Source organism: Henckelia pumila, chromosome 2 (genome assembly GCF_033568475.1).
Source record: "Henckelia pumila isolate YLH828 chromosome 2, ASM3356847v2, whole genome shotgun sequence".
Lineage (NCBI taxonomy): Eukaryota > Viridiplantae > Streptophyta > Magnoliopsida > Lamiales > Gesneriaceae > Henckelia > Henckelia pumila.
The window spans coordinates 110,336,674-110,357,906 of NC_133121.1; the positions used below are offsets into that span (position 1 = coordinate 110,336,674).

The following is a 21,233-nucleotide window of genomic DNA, read 5'->3' on the forward strand; positions in this document are numbered from 1 at the left end:
GTGTTATATGAAGTTATGAGATGGATGTCAATATAAATTGGCACTAAAGATTGTACTAATCGATTTATTAATCAACAGAATAATTGTATTGATGTTTTCCAAGAAGATAATATGAGAGGTTCAAGAAATCAAGAATTGTGGACAACGACGTTGTCACAGGTGTTATGACAAGTGTTAGTCATAAAGTATGTGAATCCTTTCGGTATAGAAAGATTTGCGTCTGAGGTTCTTTCTGGTGGAAAGAAATGAAGAAAAATGTGTATTATTATGCTTCTATATGTTTGGTGTATCAGTAGGTCAAGGCAAAACACCGACAACTTGGAGGATTGCTTCACAGTTTATCCATTCCTGAGTGGAAATGGGGGTTGATCATGATGGACTTCGTGACCCATTTACCGGTGAGCTCGATGAATTGTGATGCTATCTGGGTTGTGGTGGACCGACTCACCAAGTCAGCACATTTCATTCCTTATAATCAGGACTACAGTTTTGATAGGATGACATGATTGTACATCCAGGAGATTGTTCGATTGCACGGAGTGCTTGTGAGCATAGTCAGCAATCGAGATCTCAGGTTTACTTCCAAATTTTGGGGGAGTTTTCAGCGCGCTATGGGTACTACTCTTGGTTTGAGTACAGCATATCACCCAGAGACTGACGAGCAGTCAGAGCGCACGATTCGTACTCTTGAAGACATGTTGTGAGCATGCTCTATGGATTTTGGTCCAGCATGGCAAGATCAGTTGCCATTGAATGAATTCGCGTACAACAACAGTTACCATCGCAGTATTGGGATGGCTCCGTTTAAGGCGTTGTACGGGCGACGATGTCGTACTCCACTGTTTTGGGAAGAAGTGGGGGAGAAAGTGTTCCTGAAAATCTCCCCATTTCGCAGGATTTTGAGATTCGGTCTCAAAGGTAAGCTATCTCCTAGGTTCATTGGTCCATTTGAAATACTGGAAAGTGTTGGAGATCTGGCTTACAGGTTGGCCTTACCACCGTATTTGTCTAGTATCCACGACGTGTTCCATGTTTCACTGTTACGATGGTATGTGGCAAATGAGTCTCATATCTTACAGTCGTCTGAGGTACAGTTGGACTCGGATTTGACATACGTGGAGAGACCTTTACGTATCATAGGTCATAGGGATAAGGTGTTATGCAATAAGACCATTCCTCTAGTTCTAATTCAGTGGCAGCGTCGAGGCACTGAGGAGGCCACTTGGGAACTTGAGAGTTGAATGCGTACAGATTATCCAGAGCTATTTTGAATTGTTGTATTCTCAGATTGTAACTTGTAAAATGAATCAGTTTGAATAAAAGATTTTTATTCAGTGTTTTACTGCATTCAGTACTTAAGATTGTTCAAGGACGAAATATCTTAAGTAGGGGGAGAATGTAGTAGCCCGGTTCCATTTTAAAAGATTAAGTGATTTTTAAACATGTTAGAAAATGATATATAATTTTAAAAGTGTCAAAACATGTTTAAGGAGTCCTTATTTGGTTAAAATAAGTGGAAAATCAGATCTGAAACGTCCGAAATTGGTGGGGTAGGTCCCGGGGGTCCTGGAGGACCAAAACCAGTTCGGAAGCATGAGAAATAGTTCGGAGCTTTCGGGCAGATCGGAGCTTCCGATCCGAGATCGGAGCTTCCGATCTCAACCAGAAATAGGTGTCAAGGAGATTGAAACACATGGCCAGATGCAGGAGATCGGAGCTTCCGATCCTGCGATCGGAGCTTCCGATCTCGGCCGTCCAAAACGTGGCAAACATGCACCGATCGGAGCTTCCGATCGTGGCCTATAAATAGGGGTCCGAATCCCTCATTTTTAAGTGCAATTTTCCTCTCCTCTCCCGGTAATGGCTCTATTTTAAGGGCTTCGGGACTCTTTCTTTAAGAGTTTGAGTAGGAAATAATATTTTTATAGCGACAGTGTCCGCAGTAGCAGCCAGGCGACGGAGCTCTGGCGAGGTGTCCAGGGGTCGTAGCTAGGCTATGCCCAGGCTCTGGGGCATGCGACATCAGCGGGCTGACGACGGACGAAGGTATGACTTTGGTTCCCTATAGTAAATAGGGAGTAGGCTATAGTTTAATTAAGGCTTTTAGAGCCTAGTAGGTGATGTTTGGCATGCTAGGTAATGCATGGTTATTTATGTTGTAGTGTTGCATGGTAGGCTTGGACCTAGATGGAAGCTTCTAGGATCTGCCTTAGAAAGGTACGAAAGTATTATTCGAGATATCCAGATTGAGTATGCATGTATTATGTGTTTGCATGGATTATGTGATTGCATGTTTTATATGCCTTTATATACAGCATGTCATGACTGTATGTTGCATACATGAGCATATTGAGCATGTATCCTTGTGATATCCGGTATTGGGATATTTACCTTGTCAGTAGATGGTTGGACACATAGGCACATGTCAGGTCACCAATATTAGTTGGACACATGAGCTCGTGTCATGTCACTAATATTTGGTTGGGCACGTATACTTGTGTTAGGTCACCATCAGGGCATCCAGGTATGTCTGTCACCTCCTGTAGCGATGACTCAGCGAGGTACATACCAAGGCCCAAGTTATTCTCTATCAGATATTCTTGACCTTGTGTCTTGATACCCACTACATTTGCATTCATGCACATATAATAGTGTATATTCATACTCTAGTACTGAGCATGTTAGACTCACTTCCGGTTATTTTCTGTTGGCTGGATGCCCTATTCCATGGGGCAGATGCAGGTAGTTCTCCCGGAAACAGGGAGGTTAGGTGGTAACCAAGGCTGGATAGCGGAGTTGACCACTAGGTTTTGCTTACCTGGTATTTGACTTATTTTAATTCTGCAGTTACTCAGATTAAGATTATTTTATTAATAAATTGCATGCTTAAGTTCTGATTAATAGGTGATCACGGTGCGGGTCTCTACAGTCATCGACATCCTCAATGGCTCCAATACCTTGATCACCTCGCTCATGGTGTGCCTGAGTTTAGGCCGATGTCTCAGGCATTCGTAAGCCAATGCCGCGGCCTTTTGTGCTCCGATTTTGGAGTACTTCCCTTTGAGTCTCGGATCCATTATGCAGCTTAGCCTTCGAGGGTTCTTGAGCATCGGTCGTGCCCAGTCCGCCAGGTTCTGTTCTCTAGAAGGGCGAATTTTGTCGAGTGATTTTCGACCCAGGAGAAGCTCCAACAACACTACTACCAAGCTGTACACGTCATTTGCTGATGTCAAATGACCTACACGTACAAAACACCATATCAACTTAATTATTATTTGTCCATGCTACAAAACGAGTATATATATTTTTCTTGGATATTTCAAGTCATCAAGTGTAAATTACCAGTCATGATGTATTCGGGTGCAGCGTAACCTTGTGTGCCCATAACACGGGTGGAAACGTGCGAGTGATCGCCTTCCGGACCATCGGTCGCAAGCCCGAAATCCGAGAGCTTTGCAGTGTGATCCTGGAACAAAGTTTGGAACATTAATAGACATTCTATATACATATATATTATAACGAGCATCGTATTTTTGACGTAGAAATATATATAAAGCAGGAAATCGACATACCGAGTCTATATAAATTAAAGCTATATAAAGCCCATTACAATCAATATATATTATTTTAGGGGTAATGCTACATGTATACGAAGGGTTACACGTTGGGTTTACACAATGCACTTGAAATTACATGATTATCTTACATGCATTTTTGAAATATTTTTCCAAATAAAGTGCAGGAATAATCATGTAATTTCAAGTGAATTGTGTAACCTAACGTGTAACCATCTGTGTACATGTAGCATTACCCAAATTTTAGCCGATCATTCGTAAGTTAACAACTCGATTTTGATGTTCAAAATATACCATCACCCTATTGCAGCAAAAATCCATAGTTGTTACACAATCGGTGCAAGCTATAACCGTCACCCTAGGATATTCTTTTTCTATTACAGCCTTTGCACGACTCTTGTCTGTGCCCACTAGCTCAGGCCACTTATATTTATGATAACCTGCACATCGACCTCAAAATTAATTAGGTTCGAGGGTACATTATTACATGCATTGAGACATTTAATGTAGTGACCCTACCCGAATCCACTAGCTAATCAGAGTTAAGAGCATAATTAAATATGCATTAAATAAATCGCTGCGAAAGACTTAAATAAAAACAGACCGGCAGAATACAACCGGTTAAACCAATTTGATTTATACAACCAAATCGAATAAATAGCCTAAAGGAAAAACCTACAACTGATCCTGTTGTCTTCACTGGTCATTGGCTACTCCAAGCTCCTGGTGCTCAATCCTGCACCTACACCTTCCCCGTCGAATGGGGTGTCCAGATACACAGAAAAGACTGGACGTGAGCTCTAAGCTCAATACGAAAGCACTGGGTAAAACATACAAATATGATGCATGCAAATGATAGGGTATCCATATCTAGGATAACTGTATACAACTGCTCAGTAATGGCGCCTAGGACATGAGTGGTACAACCCGGGGAGCAAACCCTGTGTAAACTGCTCATTTCTATAGGACGTGGACTGTGTCCCTAGATGCTAATCACCCATGACCCGTCAGTCACTGGGCACTAGACATCACCCGTCCAGACAGGGCTGAGCGGCCCTACATGGCTCATCTCAAAATATGGACATGCACAATATGATATGCACATGCTGCATAATAATATGACACATAAATGCAACATATAAGCATGCAAAACCCGCTGGCTATCTCAGTCTGTACTTACGTACCTTACTACAGGCAGTCCTAGCAGTCCCACTCTAGGTTCCAAGCCTATATCAGCTCTATAATTCAAATACCCATGCATCAATATTTAAGCTCTAAAAGCCTTAACTAAGCTATTGCATACTCCTAAATAATTTAAGGAGACCATAGCTATACCTGCGTCCGTCGTCAGCTCGCTTATGACAATTGCCTCAAAACTTAGGCACATCTTCGCCTCGACGTTGGGATCGCTATGCCACTTCCGAATTCCCAATAGGATGCCTAGAACTCCCTAGATCTGAGTTAGAAGGCTTAGGAATCAGAGAGAAGAGAGGGAAAGGTGCACTTGAAAATGAAATCTCGGCCCCCTATTTATAGACGGAGTTCGGAGCCTCCGAACCCGGTTCGGAACGTCCGAACACGATCGGAACCTCCGATCCCATCTTCGGAGCATCCGATCGCCCAATATTACGTCAGCCATGATGTCACTTTGCTGACGTCAGCGATGACACGTGCCCTGGTCCCGATCGGAACGTCCGATCTCACCGACGGAGCTTCCGATCTCGATCGGAGCCTCCCGTCCGAGTTCGGATCCTCCGATCCATCCGAACCCTCGGAACCTTCCCGATCATTTTCGAGTGTCCTGAATCCATTTCTGGACTCCATAAACCCATTTGGAATTTCCTTAATCATGTTTTACTTGATCTAAACATGATTACACGATTAATTACTCATTAATCATCAATTCTGGATACGGGTTACTACATTCTCCCCCCCTTAAAAGATTTCGTCCTCGAAATCTAGGGTAAAACCTCGAGAACGTACAAGAAACTCTTGTTCGAGTGTCTGGTCGAAATATTCTCCGACATACTCAGACTCCCGTCGAATTCTTTGCAAGCTTCATTAATGCTGAACCGCATTAACATTTTCCCAGCTGAAAATTACTGCGCTACTGGTCGACAATCTAACTTCCTTAGCGCTAGCGTATCGTAACAATGATACATCTTTCACTCGGACCACGATCTTCCTGACCACGAAGGATACAATACCCGCTTGATCAATATCATCATCCCAAAAGAAATCTTATACTGACGAAGACCAAGTCATAACTTGACTGGCTTACGACAATCGTCGAATCACTAATCAAATTAACCATCTAATGGTTCCAAAAGTTCTCGGTGCTCAACACCTCTAGTCAGGAAAACAATAATCCCAACATTGTGTTGACACATTCTAACTTGAATCTCGCTTTAAGATAATCCAGTGGACTCAAGTCTATACTTCAACGTAACTGCTCACAATGTTCCCTAGACTGGTTACCCTCCCCACTCTCCCTGAAGCATAACCGGCTTCCCAAGGAATACTGGAAACTTAAACCATCATGTCTAGTACATTCTGCTGTCCACGTTTCTTAGTATAACTCAACACTGTGCTCTGATGAAAACTATCATCGATCACTAATAATGACACTAAGTCATATCTTAGCCATTGGCCTGCGAAATCACGCATACTTGTAATAGAAGTCATTACGCCTCTGATGATCTACATCATCTCGATCATAGGTTCTTCACCTCATGAATTCCAATCGTTGGACATCCTCTTGATAGTTATACATACTCGCAATCACTGTACGCTCATCAAGACTAAGGCAAGCTCCCACCAATATGCTCGACTGGGACATTCCACATTGCACAGACATATGGAAACGCTTCCTATTCCGTCTCGAAACTCGACAGTCATTGCACCTGGCATAACTCAACTCAGAGTCTCTGATAATACCATCAGCTCATACCAATCTCCCAAGTTTGAACATACTGATCCTGAAACTAAATCCCAACGGATTCTCAATAGTCAATTCGCTCCCTTGCCGAAGGCATCAGTCTCAGCACTGAACGATCTAATTCGTCGATTCCCTAGTCGATCCTGGGAAATACTTGTGCTCAAAGTAACTTGCCACACAATGCGTCTCTGATTGTTGTTTATTGCTACAACGCAATATTCTTTGACAAACAGTCTGCATAGATGTGACTCACTGACTCGATAGAACAAACTCGATCCGTCACGATCTTGCGAAATCTTCGACCCCAAAGGCAAACCTCGTTGGCTACTAAGTCGATCCTTGACTATCTCAGTCACATATCGCACATCACTCGCTGGATGATTAGTGACACATCCTGCTAGATCTCGAGAATTAGACCCCAGCTAATGTCATACCTCACGATTAGACAACTAACGTTCCTTGCTAATGTCCATTAGCATTTCTAACTACTCGTCGGATCCAACCACAACGGTATACATAGATGCCCTCACTTAACCAAAAGGTCCGATCAACAATCTTCACTATTGTTGTTCAATGGAAAACTCTCACATGAAACAACAACATGATCCTTTCCTGACCTATTGCTATTACTAAGCAATTGATTGGATCAATATCAGCTTCCTTCTTAAAAAGAATGCACCATACCGGAAACTACCAACTCCCTTGCTTGTCTCCACTGTCAAGTTAGTACCTAACTTGATCATACGAGTCTACTTGCAATCGTTCCCGATTACAGCAATCCCAGAAGATTCATCTCTGGCGATCATTGAGATAAATAACTCAAATCTCCGATTTCTCTGAGATGGTATTAGTACTCATCCCATAAGCATTACTCGACAAAATACTATCCCAAGTATTTCTTAATTGCTACATCCTGATCAACCCTGATTGGCTCAACCAATCGAATTCGTCGATCTACTTAAGCTCGCACTTATCAGATCAGACCACCATTGATCATCTAACCTACATGGTTTGGTCAATAACTATGACTCAGCTGCCACAAAGAACCATTTCCAAACGGTGTCAGATCACAGTACATAAGTAGTTTACTTGGCACAAGTCCTGCGCCTTTTCAGCACTACTAACCACTGCTTCGTATTCTGAACTTAATCATCCTAACTCTGACAGAGTTACCCAATAACCACTAGTAGTCACTAGCATAGATCTCGTGCCACCTTAGCACTACTAATCGTTGTCTTGTTCACCCAAGGTAAACATCAAGATAAACTAAGCCTATTCCATCCCATGGAAAATCTTACGCTCAACCTCTGAAAATATCAGACAGTACTTAGCGCAACCACTGGACTCACTATCCTTACCTCGTTCATTCAGAATGAACACCACGGCTCGTCAAATCCAAGAAGAATAACTAAAAAATCCCAAAGATTTCCATAATCTTCGGACACAATCTTGATTATATCTCTCGCTAAGATTGTTCAACAAATTAAGACTAAGGTAGCTTATCTCAATAACCCACCTGGACAACCACCAAGGTTTCACGGTCATAGGCCATGCTTCCCTCACATCTTAAATAGTCATATACAATCCTTAGCGTCTGATACAACCCCATTACTGATGAAAGACTAACATCGCTGGAAATACTCACCTCCGAGTCAATGTCTCAGATAGTCTTCACTCTCCCCTCCTGAATAAGTCTCATATCAGGAGAATCCAATCATATTTCTAATATGATACTAGTCAGATGATATCCCCAATCATCATTGTGTAGTCCTCGTATTCGAGTCAAAGTCTTAAAACAACATCCCATCCAAGGAAGTTCTAACCACAATTCTGATGACAACTCCTAGTCATTGCTGGTAGAAATCCGTCCACCTACTAGATCCATACGTCTAGCAGTAACCCAAAGGTTAATACCTATCTGCTCAGAGTACACACTTGTCAAGGAAATCCCTCCATGACTGGTTCCTACAGTAGAATACTCAAACTATATCTCTGGCACACCAGACGATATCGAACCATCGATATCAAACCTGATATCTTAATCCAAGGTCATACCCTGTCGTGACTGCTACCAAATCCCTAGACTGAGTAGCCTTCCCACCGCCAATCCTGAAGCACAAAGGCTCCCAGGTAACCTCTGAAGTACAAGGACTCCCAGAGTAACACTAGCATAGGGTCGCACTCAATCACGTCTAGTCATGGTCATAGTCCACAACTCTCGGCATATGTTGGACCTGGTATCCCGATGAAAACCCATCATCACAAGCCTCAACCTAACAAAGGTCAGACAGCCTACTGTTCTAAGGAAACAATCTAGAACAAAGCCCAAATGTTCTAAACCGAACAATACCCTTAATGCCTCTAGATGAGTCCACTCATCGCTGGCACTAACATAGTCCACTGAGTAACTAGGTCAATCCTAGAAAAACGCCTAGACTAACCATAAGTCAAACAGTCACAGTCGGCCCACTCAAATCCCATGAGCTACAGCAGTTGAACGCTAATCAACTAAACTCAATCCACACTTCCGCACAATCATGCAATCATTCACGAATTGCTGGATAAATAAAACATGTATCACTTATTTCACGTTATGTACAATTCTCTTTATTACAATCTCATGTAATACATGCAGTATTCAAAATACAATGAAATGTACAATCGAACTTGAAATGATACAACCAAAGTATGATGATTCATTACAACTGAAATACTGTTTACAACTACATCAATACAGTATTTAAATCATCGTACTAGTCTTCGTTTCTTGAGCATGAAGCTTCTAATCGACACACGTATCGATACAAGCATACTCCCGACCAAGTCTCTCTACATGTCCTCCTACGAAGAACTCTGGAGAAATGGCTCGTGATAGCTATCCAGCTATGCTCTGCGTCAGTGCATGTCAGTCGACCCCTTCTGCTCACGATCTACCATCAGCGTTCTTCTTGTATTCATATCATGCTTTTGAACATAAAGTTTCCCGTGTGCCTACCGAACGTATCGATACAAGCATACCGGCAAAACTATGTTCTGCATGAGAATCTCTCCAACTACGACTGGAGAATCTTCAGAGTAGTGTCATCATGGTAATGACTGTACAGATGCAAGAATCAAGTAAGTCCCCACCAATCCTCTACCACTGCCTCTGGCATCCGGTACTCGATCCAAAGCTAGGATCCACATGAGTAGAAATCTTGAAAACTCAGACATGATCCATCACTCCTGTTCGCACTTGCTGGAATCCCACCAAATCTTTAGAAATCCTGCCGATGATGATAGTCTCTGGGCAAACTACTTGCCGCATCATCACCTCTTCCAAGGTCTTATCGATCCTATAAGGATAACTCAAAGTCTCATTACTATATCCCAAGTCTCTTTGCATGTCGCTCTGATACCAATAATTGTAGTGACCCTACCCGGATCCACTAGCTAATCAGAGTTAAGAACATAATTAAACATGCATTAAATAAATCGCTGTGAAAGACTTAAATAAAAACAGACCGGCAGAATACAACCGGTTAAACCAATTTGATTTATACAACCAAATCGAATAAATAGCCTAAAGGCAAAACCTACAACTGATCCTGCTGTCTTCACTGGTCACTGGCTACTCCAAGCTCCTGGTGCTCAATCCTGCACCTACACCTGCCCCATCGAATGGGGTGTCCAGATACACAGAAAAGACTGGACGTGAGTTCTAAGATCAATACGAAAGCACTGGGTAAAACATACAAATATGATGCATGCAAATGATAGGATATCCATATCTGGGATAACTGTATACAACTGCTCAGTAATGGCGCCTATGACATGAGTGGTACAACCCGGGGAGCAAACCTTGTGTACACTGCTCATTCCTATAGGACGTGGACTGTGTCCCCAGATGCTAATAACCCATGACCCGTCAGTCACTGGGCACTAGACATCACCCGTCTAGATAGGGCTGAGCGGCCCTACATGGCTCATCTCAAAAGATGGACAGACACAATATGATATGCACATGCTGCATAATAATATGACACATAAATGAAACATATAAGCATGAAAAAACCCGCTGGCTATCTCAGTCTGTACTTACGTACCTTACTACAGGCAGTCCTAGCAGTCCCACTCTAGGTTCCAAGCCTATATCAGCTCTACAATGCAAATACCCATGCATCAATATTTAAGCTCTAAAAGCCTTAACTAAGCTATTGCTTACTCCTAAATAATTTAAGGAGACCATAGCTATACCTACGTCCGTCGTCAGCCCGCTGATGACAATTGCCTCAAAACTTAGGCACATCTTCGCCTCGACGTCGGGATCGCTATGCCACTTCCGGATTCCCAATAGAATGCCTAGAACTCTCTAGATCTGAGTTAGAAGGTTTAGGAATCAGAGAGAAGAGAGGGAATGGTGCACTTGAAAATGAAATCTCGGCCCCCTATTTATAGACGGAGTTCGGAGCCTCCGAACCCGGTTCGGAACGTCTGAACACGATCGGAACCTCCGATCCCATCTTCGGAGCGTCCGATCGCCCAATATTACGTCAGTCATGACGTCACTTTGCTGATGTCAGCGATGACACGTGCCCTGGTCCCGATCGGAACGCCCGATCTCACCGACGGAGCTTCCGATCTCGATCGGAGCCTCCGATCTGAGTTCGGATCCTCCGATCTTTGGTTCGGATCCTCCGATCCATCCGAACCCTCGAAATCTTTCCGATCATTTTCGAGTGTCCTGAATCCATTTTTGAACTCCATAAACCCATTTGGAATTTCCTTAATCATGTTTTACTTGATCTAAACATGATTACACGATTAATTACTCATTAATCGTCAATTCTGAATACGTGTTACTATATTTAATCAGTTTGATTGATTAATTAGGAAACTTATAAATACTCACATTGTGGTAGACAACATTCCATCGACCGACAATCACTGCCAAAACAAGGTGGATAAGGTAAGCGGGGAATACTCATTTTTGTCGAGTCTATAATTGTTTTCTTGATTGTAAGAGGGCTTTATATAGCTTTTGAATGGGGTTGTGGTTCGAGTGATTAGACACAAGAATTTATAGGGAATCCGATATCGTCTCTATTTTTAAAATATAGTCAAACAAGTTGAATATTCTTAAATAACAACATATAATAAGATTTTTTCCACATGATATTACCAGCACTATATATCCAACGAACTCCTTTTATTTTCTATACGATGCATTTAACGCGTGAATCTATTACAGTGATCAATTAAAGTAATATCTTTATTATATATATTGTCATATAGAATTATAAATATCACCATAGTCTAGTCAAACATATAAGACACAATCATGGTCAAACTTGTAGGAAATATTTGTGCAACCAACACACAATTCTAGAAATTCTTTCAAATTATACCAATCAATGAACGATAGATATCTATCTATTATCTATCTATTATTTGTTATTATTTTATTTTTAATTATATATATATATATATATTATATAAATATATAGCTTTAATTGTGAAATTATTCTCATGTCTTTAATTGTTTTTCTTATTCATTGTTTTTTATTCATAAAATCATGCAAGATCGGACCTTCCGAAGAGCAGATCGGATCTTTTGATCAGAGACATTTCAAGATGCGAAATTCGTTTTTAGAAAAAAATGAAAATTATTTTTTGAAATGTTAAAATGTTTTTATAAAATATATAATTTTCCAAACATATTATTTATTCTTAAAATAATTTTAAAAATATTTTATAATTTTTTTAAAAATAACATTTTTATAAAAACATTTTATAACTATACATCGAAACACAACCTAATTGTATATGGAATGGTGCTGGCTTTAAAGTAATGAAATGATTTTCTAGCATTTTATTTTTGAAGGACCGAGTTATAATTAAATTTACAATCAATCATTGATCCACCAACTCCGTGGAACCGCGTGGGTACGCTAACTTTTATAATATATTAGTCGTCGTGACACACGTGATGCGTGTGTAAAAATAAAAATGACAAAAATTAGACATTTAAAGATATTTATATCTTTAATTCAGAAATAATATAAATTAAAAATAAAAATAAATTCATAAAAATATATTGTAAATAATGGATAGAAAATTCGGAGGATGGAGGTCGTTGAAAAGAGTGAGAAGTGGGAAGGAAGTTGAGAGAGAGAAATGAGGGGTATAAAAAAAATAAATAGGTAAAAATTCACCATGACATCATAATCAGTTGATATAAGGTGCTTAGATTTAATAATATAGTAAGAGATATTCACACAATCCAATTAAAATAAATTTTACTTTTTAATATCAAAATAACTTTTAGGCACGAACTAATTGGACCGCGTATGTAAGGTCGTTATATAAAATTCTTATGATATTGTGATTTAATTTTTTGAAAATGAATTTTTTCTGTATTTAATTTGTACAATTTTTTTATATCAATAATATTATTTTTATGAAACGAATCTCATCCTCATTTGTACAATTTTTTTTATATCAATAATATTATTTTTATGAAACGAATCTCATCCTCATTTTAATCCATAAAAAATATCTTTTTATAATAATAATAATATTACTTTTCACTTTATATATATTTAAATCTTGTTGATCTATCTCATGCTTGTGTAAACCATAATAAATTAATATTCATTAATGTTTATCCTCCTTATAACCCAAAGTCTAATCACAACCGTTTACCTCTACTTAATTAATGAATTATAATATCTGGTGATTAGTTTGTGAGTTTTTTTTTACTAGGTCAAAACTAGCTACCATTCAAAACAAAGGATTCGAAATTGTTCACTTTTCCAACTACCAAGTCAAGAGCAAAGCTACAATTTATATTATATATTATGAATTGGAAATAGAAAATAGAATAATATGGAATCTCTTTTCGGTTTCTTTGATCTCTTCATTTGAAACTGCGAAATAAATAAACAAATGAATACAAACTCTTTTGACTAATTAATTATCAAAACAAAACTTCGTGTTCTCAAATTAAACCAAGTATTCGGCCTAAAAAATTATGTGTGTATGCATGAATTTATCGGCAATTATTTTCCATGTTTTTATATATAGATTGAACATATATCCGAGATTATTTCAAAGAATGTGTACACAACGTGACCAAAGAATATATAGATGCTATAATATATATAATCTTCATGCGAAGACAAGGGGAGATTTAGGAGATCTGATCCTTTTGATCTCATATTCTTGATGTAGTTTGTGCCTACTCCGATACTGGACATTCTCCCTTTTCTTCGTCTCCACCTCCGGGTCACTCTCGTTTGAACAATTCCGCGAATCGCTCTCCGTCGAAACCGCGAAAACAAACGTTCCCATTAGAACGTCATCGACATCCTTCAATGGCTCCAAAACCTTGATCACCTCGCTCATTGTGGGCCTGAGTTTAGGCCGATGTCTCAAGCATTCGTAAGCCAATGCCGCGGCCTTTTGCGCTCCGGTTTCGGAGTATTGCCCTTCGAGTCTCGGATCCATTATGCGGCTTAGCCTCCGAGGGTTCTTGAGCATCGGCCGTGCCCAGTCCGCCAGGTTCTGTTCTCTCGAAGGGCGGCTTTTGTCGAGTGATTTTCGACCCGTGAGAAGCTCCAACAACACCACTCCAAAGCTGTATACATCACTAGCTGATGTCAAATGACCTACACGTACAAAACACACCATATCGACTTAATTATTCTCTGTCTAGCTATATATGCTACAAAACGATCTAGAGTATATATTTTATTTTTCTCCGATATATATATATATCATGTGTACGTGCTACAAGCCATAGATTAATGTAAAATTACCAGTCATGATGTATTCGGGTGCAGCGTAACCTTGTGTGCCCATAACACGGGTGGAAACGTGCGAGTGATCGCCTTCCGGACCATCGGTCGCAAGCCCGAAATCCGAGAGCTTTGCAGTGTGATCCTGGAACAAAGTTTGGAACAATATTAGACATTCTATATACATATATATTATATATGAGCATCATATTTAATTTTGACGTAGAAATATATACATAAAGCAGGAAATCGACTAATTACCGAGTCTAACAAAATGTTGGAAGCCTTAAAATCACGGAATATGATGGGTTTTTTGGCTTCATGGAGAAAGGCTAGTCCTTTTGCAGCTCCAAGAGCAATTTTCAATCTTGCTGACCATGCAAGTGTAACTGAAAATCCTGTATACAGATATTACAATAACTTTAATCAGAAAGACAATTAATTTCTTTTTTCTTTTCTTTTTTTTTTTTCAAAAAAATGGAGATATATATTTATATATTATATAACTTCACTAGCTACTTACTTCTAAAGAGTTGATTTTCTAGGCTTCCTCGAGGCATATATTCATATACCAGCAGCCTGTGTTCTTCTTCACAGCAATACCCAATCAACTTCACCAGATGTGCATGTCTCAGTTGACCAAGAAATATCACTTCCGTCTGTTCATATATATATATATATCATCGCATTCCAACAACATAAATTAGATTAGATATATATAAAAATCATTTATATTTTTATCCATAAATATATATATATACAGAGTTTTGTTATGCTGTACTCCGACTATGTCCAACTCTGTGTCCACCATGTTTACAAGTCAATTCACCTATTATACGGGTCAACTCATGGCTTGTACATGGTGAACACGGAGTGAGCATGATTGATGGTCAGCATAACAAAACTATATATATATATATATATATATGTTACCAGCCACTCTCTATGGCCTTGTGCGCCATCTAAGTCGAGGAGCTTGACCGCCACGGGCTGAGCCTCCAAACCGGGCCTGAGCTTGTCATCGATGAATCCCTTGTGCACCGGCCCGAACCCGCCTTCGCCAAGAAAATTACTGGACGAGAAGTTCTGCGTGATCACCCTCAGCTCTTGGAAGGTAAACGCGTGAATGTTAGAGCCCGCAAGAGATGTGGAGAGATTCTCCGAAAGGGTGGATGTGGATCCACTCAAGTCCGATAATGAGATCCTATGAAATGAAGAAATTGATGGCTTCGTGATCGGTTTCTTCTTATCCGGATCCGGGCTCGGACTCGGACTCGGGCTCTCCGGCTTGAAACAACTAGCTAGGAAATATTCTTGCCATGTCATCTTCTTCTTGACTGCCATCAATATAATCAAGAAAAAAAAAAACACCTTGCAGTGATCCCGAAATTGGATCAAGATTTCAGGTTTTTGTGTGTGTGATTCCACAAGCAAAAAAATAAATAAAATTTGGAAGGTTTATAATATGGTGAAATTAAATGAAAACAAAATGAAGGAGTTAATGGTTTACAACTCCTTTTTATAATATAATACTAATTTGAACTCGGCACACAACATTGCCAATTACTTCCCTTCCACGACCATATATATCTATATATATAAAAGTTCTTCCTCTTCTTGGTATTTACCTGGCCAGACATAACTCTGATTTACCTCCCTTCACGCCGGGGCTTGGGGCGGCTCTATGTGAGGCCTTTGGGGATGGAGCTCACCCTTTTTTTTTTATATATATAAAAGTTACCAAAGTAGATGCAAATGGTGATACAAATAAAATTAAATAAGAATAATAATAAATAAAAGAAAAAGTCTCGATTGGTTAAATGCAAATGACATGGCTGCCCCTATTGACTTTCTTGATATATGTACTGTACGTTTGTTACATCTTCTCTATCACAAATGTTATTATATACATATATTACGCGTACTTCATCATTTCTAGCTAAATCTTAAAAAAACGTATATGTATATATATTATTGTAAGTTGAATAGAAGATAAAATTAGGATTGCAACGAAAAATGTGAACATGTGCGGGGAAGGCTTGTCCCTTAACAAGTTTTATTTGTGAAGGTACGTAGTGCGTAGTAAGTGGGTGTTTTGTCTATTACATTCCACCTTATAATGATTTGGGCCATTTCTCTTGCGTGTTTCGCCACGCGGAACTTGAACAGATTCTTCGACACACACTATATTATTATATTCTAATTTCAGAAGAAAATTTAAATTAGAAATGCTACACGTACGAAATTTCCTTGATTTGATTGGAAAACAGTGTGCATGTTTATCACCATAAGGTCGATCCTGGCATGTAGATATTAAAGCAGTTTGCATGTTTCTCACGGTAAAATCGATGCTGGCATGTGAAAATCTAACGGCCTATTTTTTAATGCAAATGATATGTTCACGCTGCGTATGTTTCTCACGGTAAGATCGATGTTGGCATGTGGAAATCCAACGGCCCATTTTTCAATACAAGTGAGATGTTCGCTCGAACATTTCACTTGCATTGAATCTGGACCGTTGGCTACCCCATTGAGCACTACCACAATGGGGTAGCATCGACAAAATCGTTTCTCACATATCCCTGGTCACGCATCCCAATACTTTTTTATGATATAGTCTAGTATATATAGACGATTCATTATGTTATATTATTACGTACACATTGTTTTTTTTATGTTGGAATGTTACTCTCGACAATTTTGGTAAATATTTTATACTTTAAATGTTCCATAAAAAGATAATTCTATATATACATGGAGGGCTACACATTGGCTTGATTATAAATGAGATAAATGTTAGGAATTATGACACACAACTAGTAAAATAACTTTGGTTAAATTTTTTTTTTAAAAAAAAAATTACCAAATACACTTTGAAGTAGTTTTTTTAAAAGTAAAAATTGCATCGAATATCGAAATTACATCATATTACAACTGCCCGCACAACTGACGGGACTTGAACATGGACTCGAGACATGCTTATCTCAAGCTAAGAAAGTATCTAAATCTACCTAAATAAATTAAAAAATCTATCCGCAGTCAACGAAAATCGAACCTGAGACCTCGTGGTCTCAGGGCCTCATCTTGACCACTATGAAGTAGTTATTTTTCAAAAATAAAGTTTGATCAAAATTATGTTCCCATATTTTTTCGTGATATGCACCCGATGTAATATATCCACAGCGTTCAAGGAACGACCCAAAATCCAACGGTTAAATTTCAACTAGTGGATCATAATATCATTTGCCGTAAGTGAAGGAGTGCGAATCAGTACACGGCCTTTGTGACAATAATGGATCACATAAATAAATATATATTAATCGCACTCGTGAAATATATATATATATATATATATATATATAGTTTTTATCAGTTGTTCACCTATCATGTTCATTACCATGTCCATCAATGATGTAACACTATTTTATTGGATGTGATAAAGATGTGATAAATTGTAGGTCCAATAGAATAATGTCACATCATTGATGGGAATGGTAGTGACCATGATAGGTGGACATCTAAAGAAACTCTATATATATATATATATATATATTTAAAAAAATTGTGTTTTCGTCTTCACACGTTAATGATGATTTGGTCAACTACTGTAGCAAATGGCAAGGTCAAATATTGAGGAACTTTCCGAAGACCTGGCAATATATAGAAAGCTGGTGGCTTGGGTTGCTTGCAAAGCGAAACAATATAATAAACCTAGCTAGCTTCTAGAAATATAATATATATGATGATACTAATAATCATTTTAATTTCTTCCCAATTGCTACTTTACCAAACAAATTGACCGCAAATAAACACCACATTTTAAAACCAATTAAGATTAATTATATCAGACAAAGGTGCTTCTCAATTTCTCGACAAAAATGTATATAGAGGGGATGCATGGTAATCAATCAACAAAATAAAATAATATATTAGGCACTGTTTTTTTGTTGATATATATAATATTGCTCCTTCTTTTTTTGAATTCGTAAAGGTAAAAAATTAGGAGCAACAATTCAACCTAAGCACGAGTTTTTAGAGCCTGTTTGATACAAAAGCTATTAACTTTTTTTAAAAAAAAACGTTTAAATAAATTCTGCTTTTTAATGTGTTTTTATTTTTATTGTTAAAAAAAAACAGAAACAGTCTTGACATTCGAATAAATATTGAAAATGGTCTTTTTTTGTTCAATGAAGTTATAAGCAAAAACCAACAAGCTATAAATTATAGCTTTTTAGAAAAACACTTTTTAAGTGTTTTTTAAAAAAATCTTTTTTTAACTAAACACAATAATTTTTTAGAAAAGTATTTTTAATTAATAAGTGTTTTTCACCTCCAATCTTCTCCAACCAAAAGGAACGTGTTTAATTGCTATGATAAGTGTATAAATCATATTAATAATCTTATCAATATCATATTTACTTGTTTTTTTAGGTCCCGTGTTAACTAATGAAGTTCATTCATATTTACATAATTCAAAATGTAAACATTGGTGACTTAATTTATCATAAATAAAAAATGTGATAAATTATTATTTTTAACTAATTGTCTTTCCAATTGAGAAAAATTACATTAATATAGTTTTCTTCCAAAAAATTTTTTTAAAAATCCATTTAAAAATTATAAAACATGAATAAATTCAAATAATTTAATATTTATTTAATAAATTTAATTTAATTTTAATATATGAATTTTTTTTTAAAAAAACTATAAAACATAAATAAAAGCTCTAATAATTTAAGATATGATTAACACATTTAATTGGATTTTAACTTTATTGAAGGAAATTATTTTTGCTCAAATTATCAATTTACATGTTATTATTTCTTATCCATAATCATCGAGTAAAAAAGTCGAGTATTATATATGGAATTTGAGTCAATCACTACTAAGAAGGTTCACACGACGTTTTCGAATAAATTAAAGTCCCTAGTTTGTTGTATATATCTTACCTTGTTTGGTTGAAACAAGGTATGAAATCCATTTAATAAATTGATTCTAATTTACTTATGTAGTATATATCAGACTAAATACAAATTTTTTTGTGAAATCGTTTACAAGATATTTTTAATCTAGATTAAAATGGAACATAATTATATATGTCAAATTATATATACACATTTATTTATTTATTATTTAAATTAAAAGTAAATATATATAAAAATGTAATTTTGCAATTAATTAATCCAGATTAGGGAGCAATTAATGTTCGAAACGCTCCGGTTTCACGCAGACCATATATCTATCCTTTGTGGCTTGTGGGGCAGACAAATTTGAAACTTGTACGAGAATGAGAGAAGAAATCATAAAATAAAAAAGAATAATATAATCAAGGGCAATGCAATATTGATTTTATTTTATTTTTTTTAACATACAGATTCACTAGGAATGGTGAAAATCCCCATCAATCGTGGCGGCTTGAAAAAAAATGCGATCTTTCAGTATCGATACGTGGTGGATAATACTAGCTTAATATATGTACACATGGGTTGTGTGATGAAAAATTGATTTTTTAAAATAAAATTAATGTTAATAAAAAAAATCAATAAAATTTTTATAGCAAAAAATAAGATTTTGCGGTTAAAATTATCAATCGTGTATATAAAGGATAATAGATTATATTAGTATTCTCATTTTTTTTTTCAAATAATTTGAAATTTCAAAATTTCAAAATAGATGAAAATTAAAGTAGTTATATAAAGAGATCATGTAGTTTTTTTTAATGCTCTTTTTCTTAATAAATAGGTATAAATATATACTAGCTAGTGTATATAGTAAAAGTTTGAAAAAAGAATTTAAATACAGAAGATAATTCACTAATAATCTATGAAAAAATTAAGTTCTATGTAGCTAGACAAATATTTTAAAATGTTTTTTAGTGTATATAAATGTAAAATAAAAATGTATGTGTTTAGAAAATATTTTGTAAAATACTTTTGATTATTTTTTTAAAAAAATTGTTTTTCAAATATAACTTGTAGAAAATTGAGATTTTTTGTGAATATTATTAGGATTGAAATCTATGATGTAAAAAAAATACTAATTTCTTACTGCATATTTATTTTTAAATTAACTTTCAAAATATTTTATAAATTTTTAAAAAAAAGTTATAAGTTTTTGTATAAATAAAGCCTAACTAAACATACATCTAAAATAACTGAAATAAGCAATACTATTTTTTCTTGAGATCTATTTTATTTTATTTTTCTAAAAGAAAAACGATTTTAAATCATTTTTCAAATCGAACAAAGCTGGATAATCTCACCAATTTTCTGTATGATTGATTGGTATCAATTGATAGTGGTTTTTTTTATTGGCAAAAATTATAAATCAGTACCTAGATCCATTTTATACTTACATTTCAATACCTACTCTTTGTAAACTTATTTTATACTCTTTGGAGAGAGAAAATTTTGTTTACAAATACCAATTATATATCAAATAGAATCAGGAATGAACATTATAATAGATTATAATTTTTTAAGACAATATCTTCGAATTTTTAACTAGCTCTTACGCAAAAACATTAGGAGGAACTATTAAATTCAACAAAGATATAATAACAAATAAATGCCACGAGGTAACATTAAATAAAAGAATTTCTAAATCGTACAAATAAAACAATAAACTTTGCTGTGACAAAATGAAATTCACAGTAAAAGAAATATGGTTGTAAAACAAACATGTCACACAAACATATAAAACAATAGAAATAGAATAAACTAAATAAACCTTATAAATCTTTTACTAAAAAATTTATTCCTTATAAAAAAAAGAAATTCAAAAAGAATTTTTTCAGAAAACCTTATAGACGAAAATTTTATAAAAGTTTGATAACAAAAAACCACATTGCCTTAAGGGTAAAGGAAATAATTGCACATGTTGGTTGTGCAATGAAAAATGACATTATGCAAATGAATGTCCAAAACAAAACGAAAAAAAAAG

General features: G+C 36.6%; 2 protein-coding genes across 2 annotated transcripts; both read right to left on the reverse strand.

Moving 5' to 3' along the window:
* Positions 1 to 2,897: 2,897 nt before the first annotated feature.
* Positions 2,898 to 6,260, reverse strand: LOC140878150 (serine/threonine-protein kinase RIPK-like). The gene is made up of 4 exons (XM_073281761.1): positions 6,245 to 6,260; positions 3,870 to 4,015; positions 3,343 to 3,466; positions 2,898 to 3,238 (listed from the first exon to the last, which is right to left on the reverse strand). Exons 1-4 carry the CDS (start codon positions 6,258 to 6,260, stop codon positions 2,898 to 2,900), a joined length of 627 nt encoding a protein of 208 aa, XP_073137862.1.
* Positions 6,261 to 13,376: 7,116 nt separating this feature from the next.
* LOC140884040 (serine/threonine-protein kinase RIPK-like) lies at positions 13,377 to 16,363 on the reverse strand. Its single transcript, XM_073290707.1, has 5 exons — positions 15,225 to 16,363; positions 14,815 to 14,950; positions 14,553 to 14,689; positions 14,313 to 14,436; positions 13,377 to 14,162 (listed from the first exon to the last, which is right to left on the reverse strand). Exons 1-5 carry the CDS (start codon positions 15,633 to 15,635, stop codon positions 13,663 to 13,665), a joined length of 1,308 nt encoding a protein of 435 aa, XP_073146808.1. The 5' UTR covers positions 15,636 to 16,363; the 3' UTR covers positions 13,377 to 13,662.
* Positions 16,364 to 21,233: the final 4,870 nt, after the last annotated feature.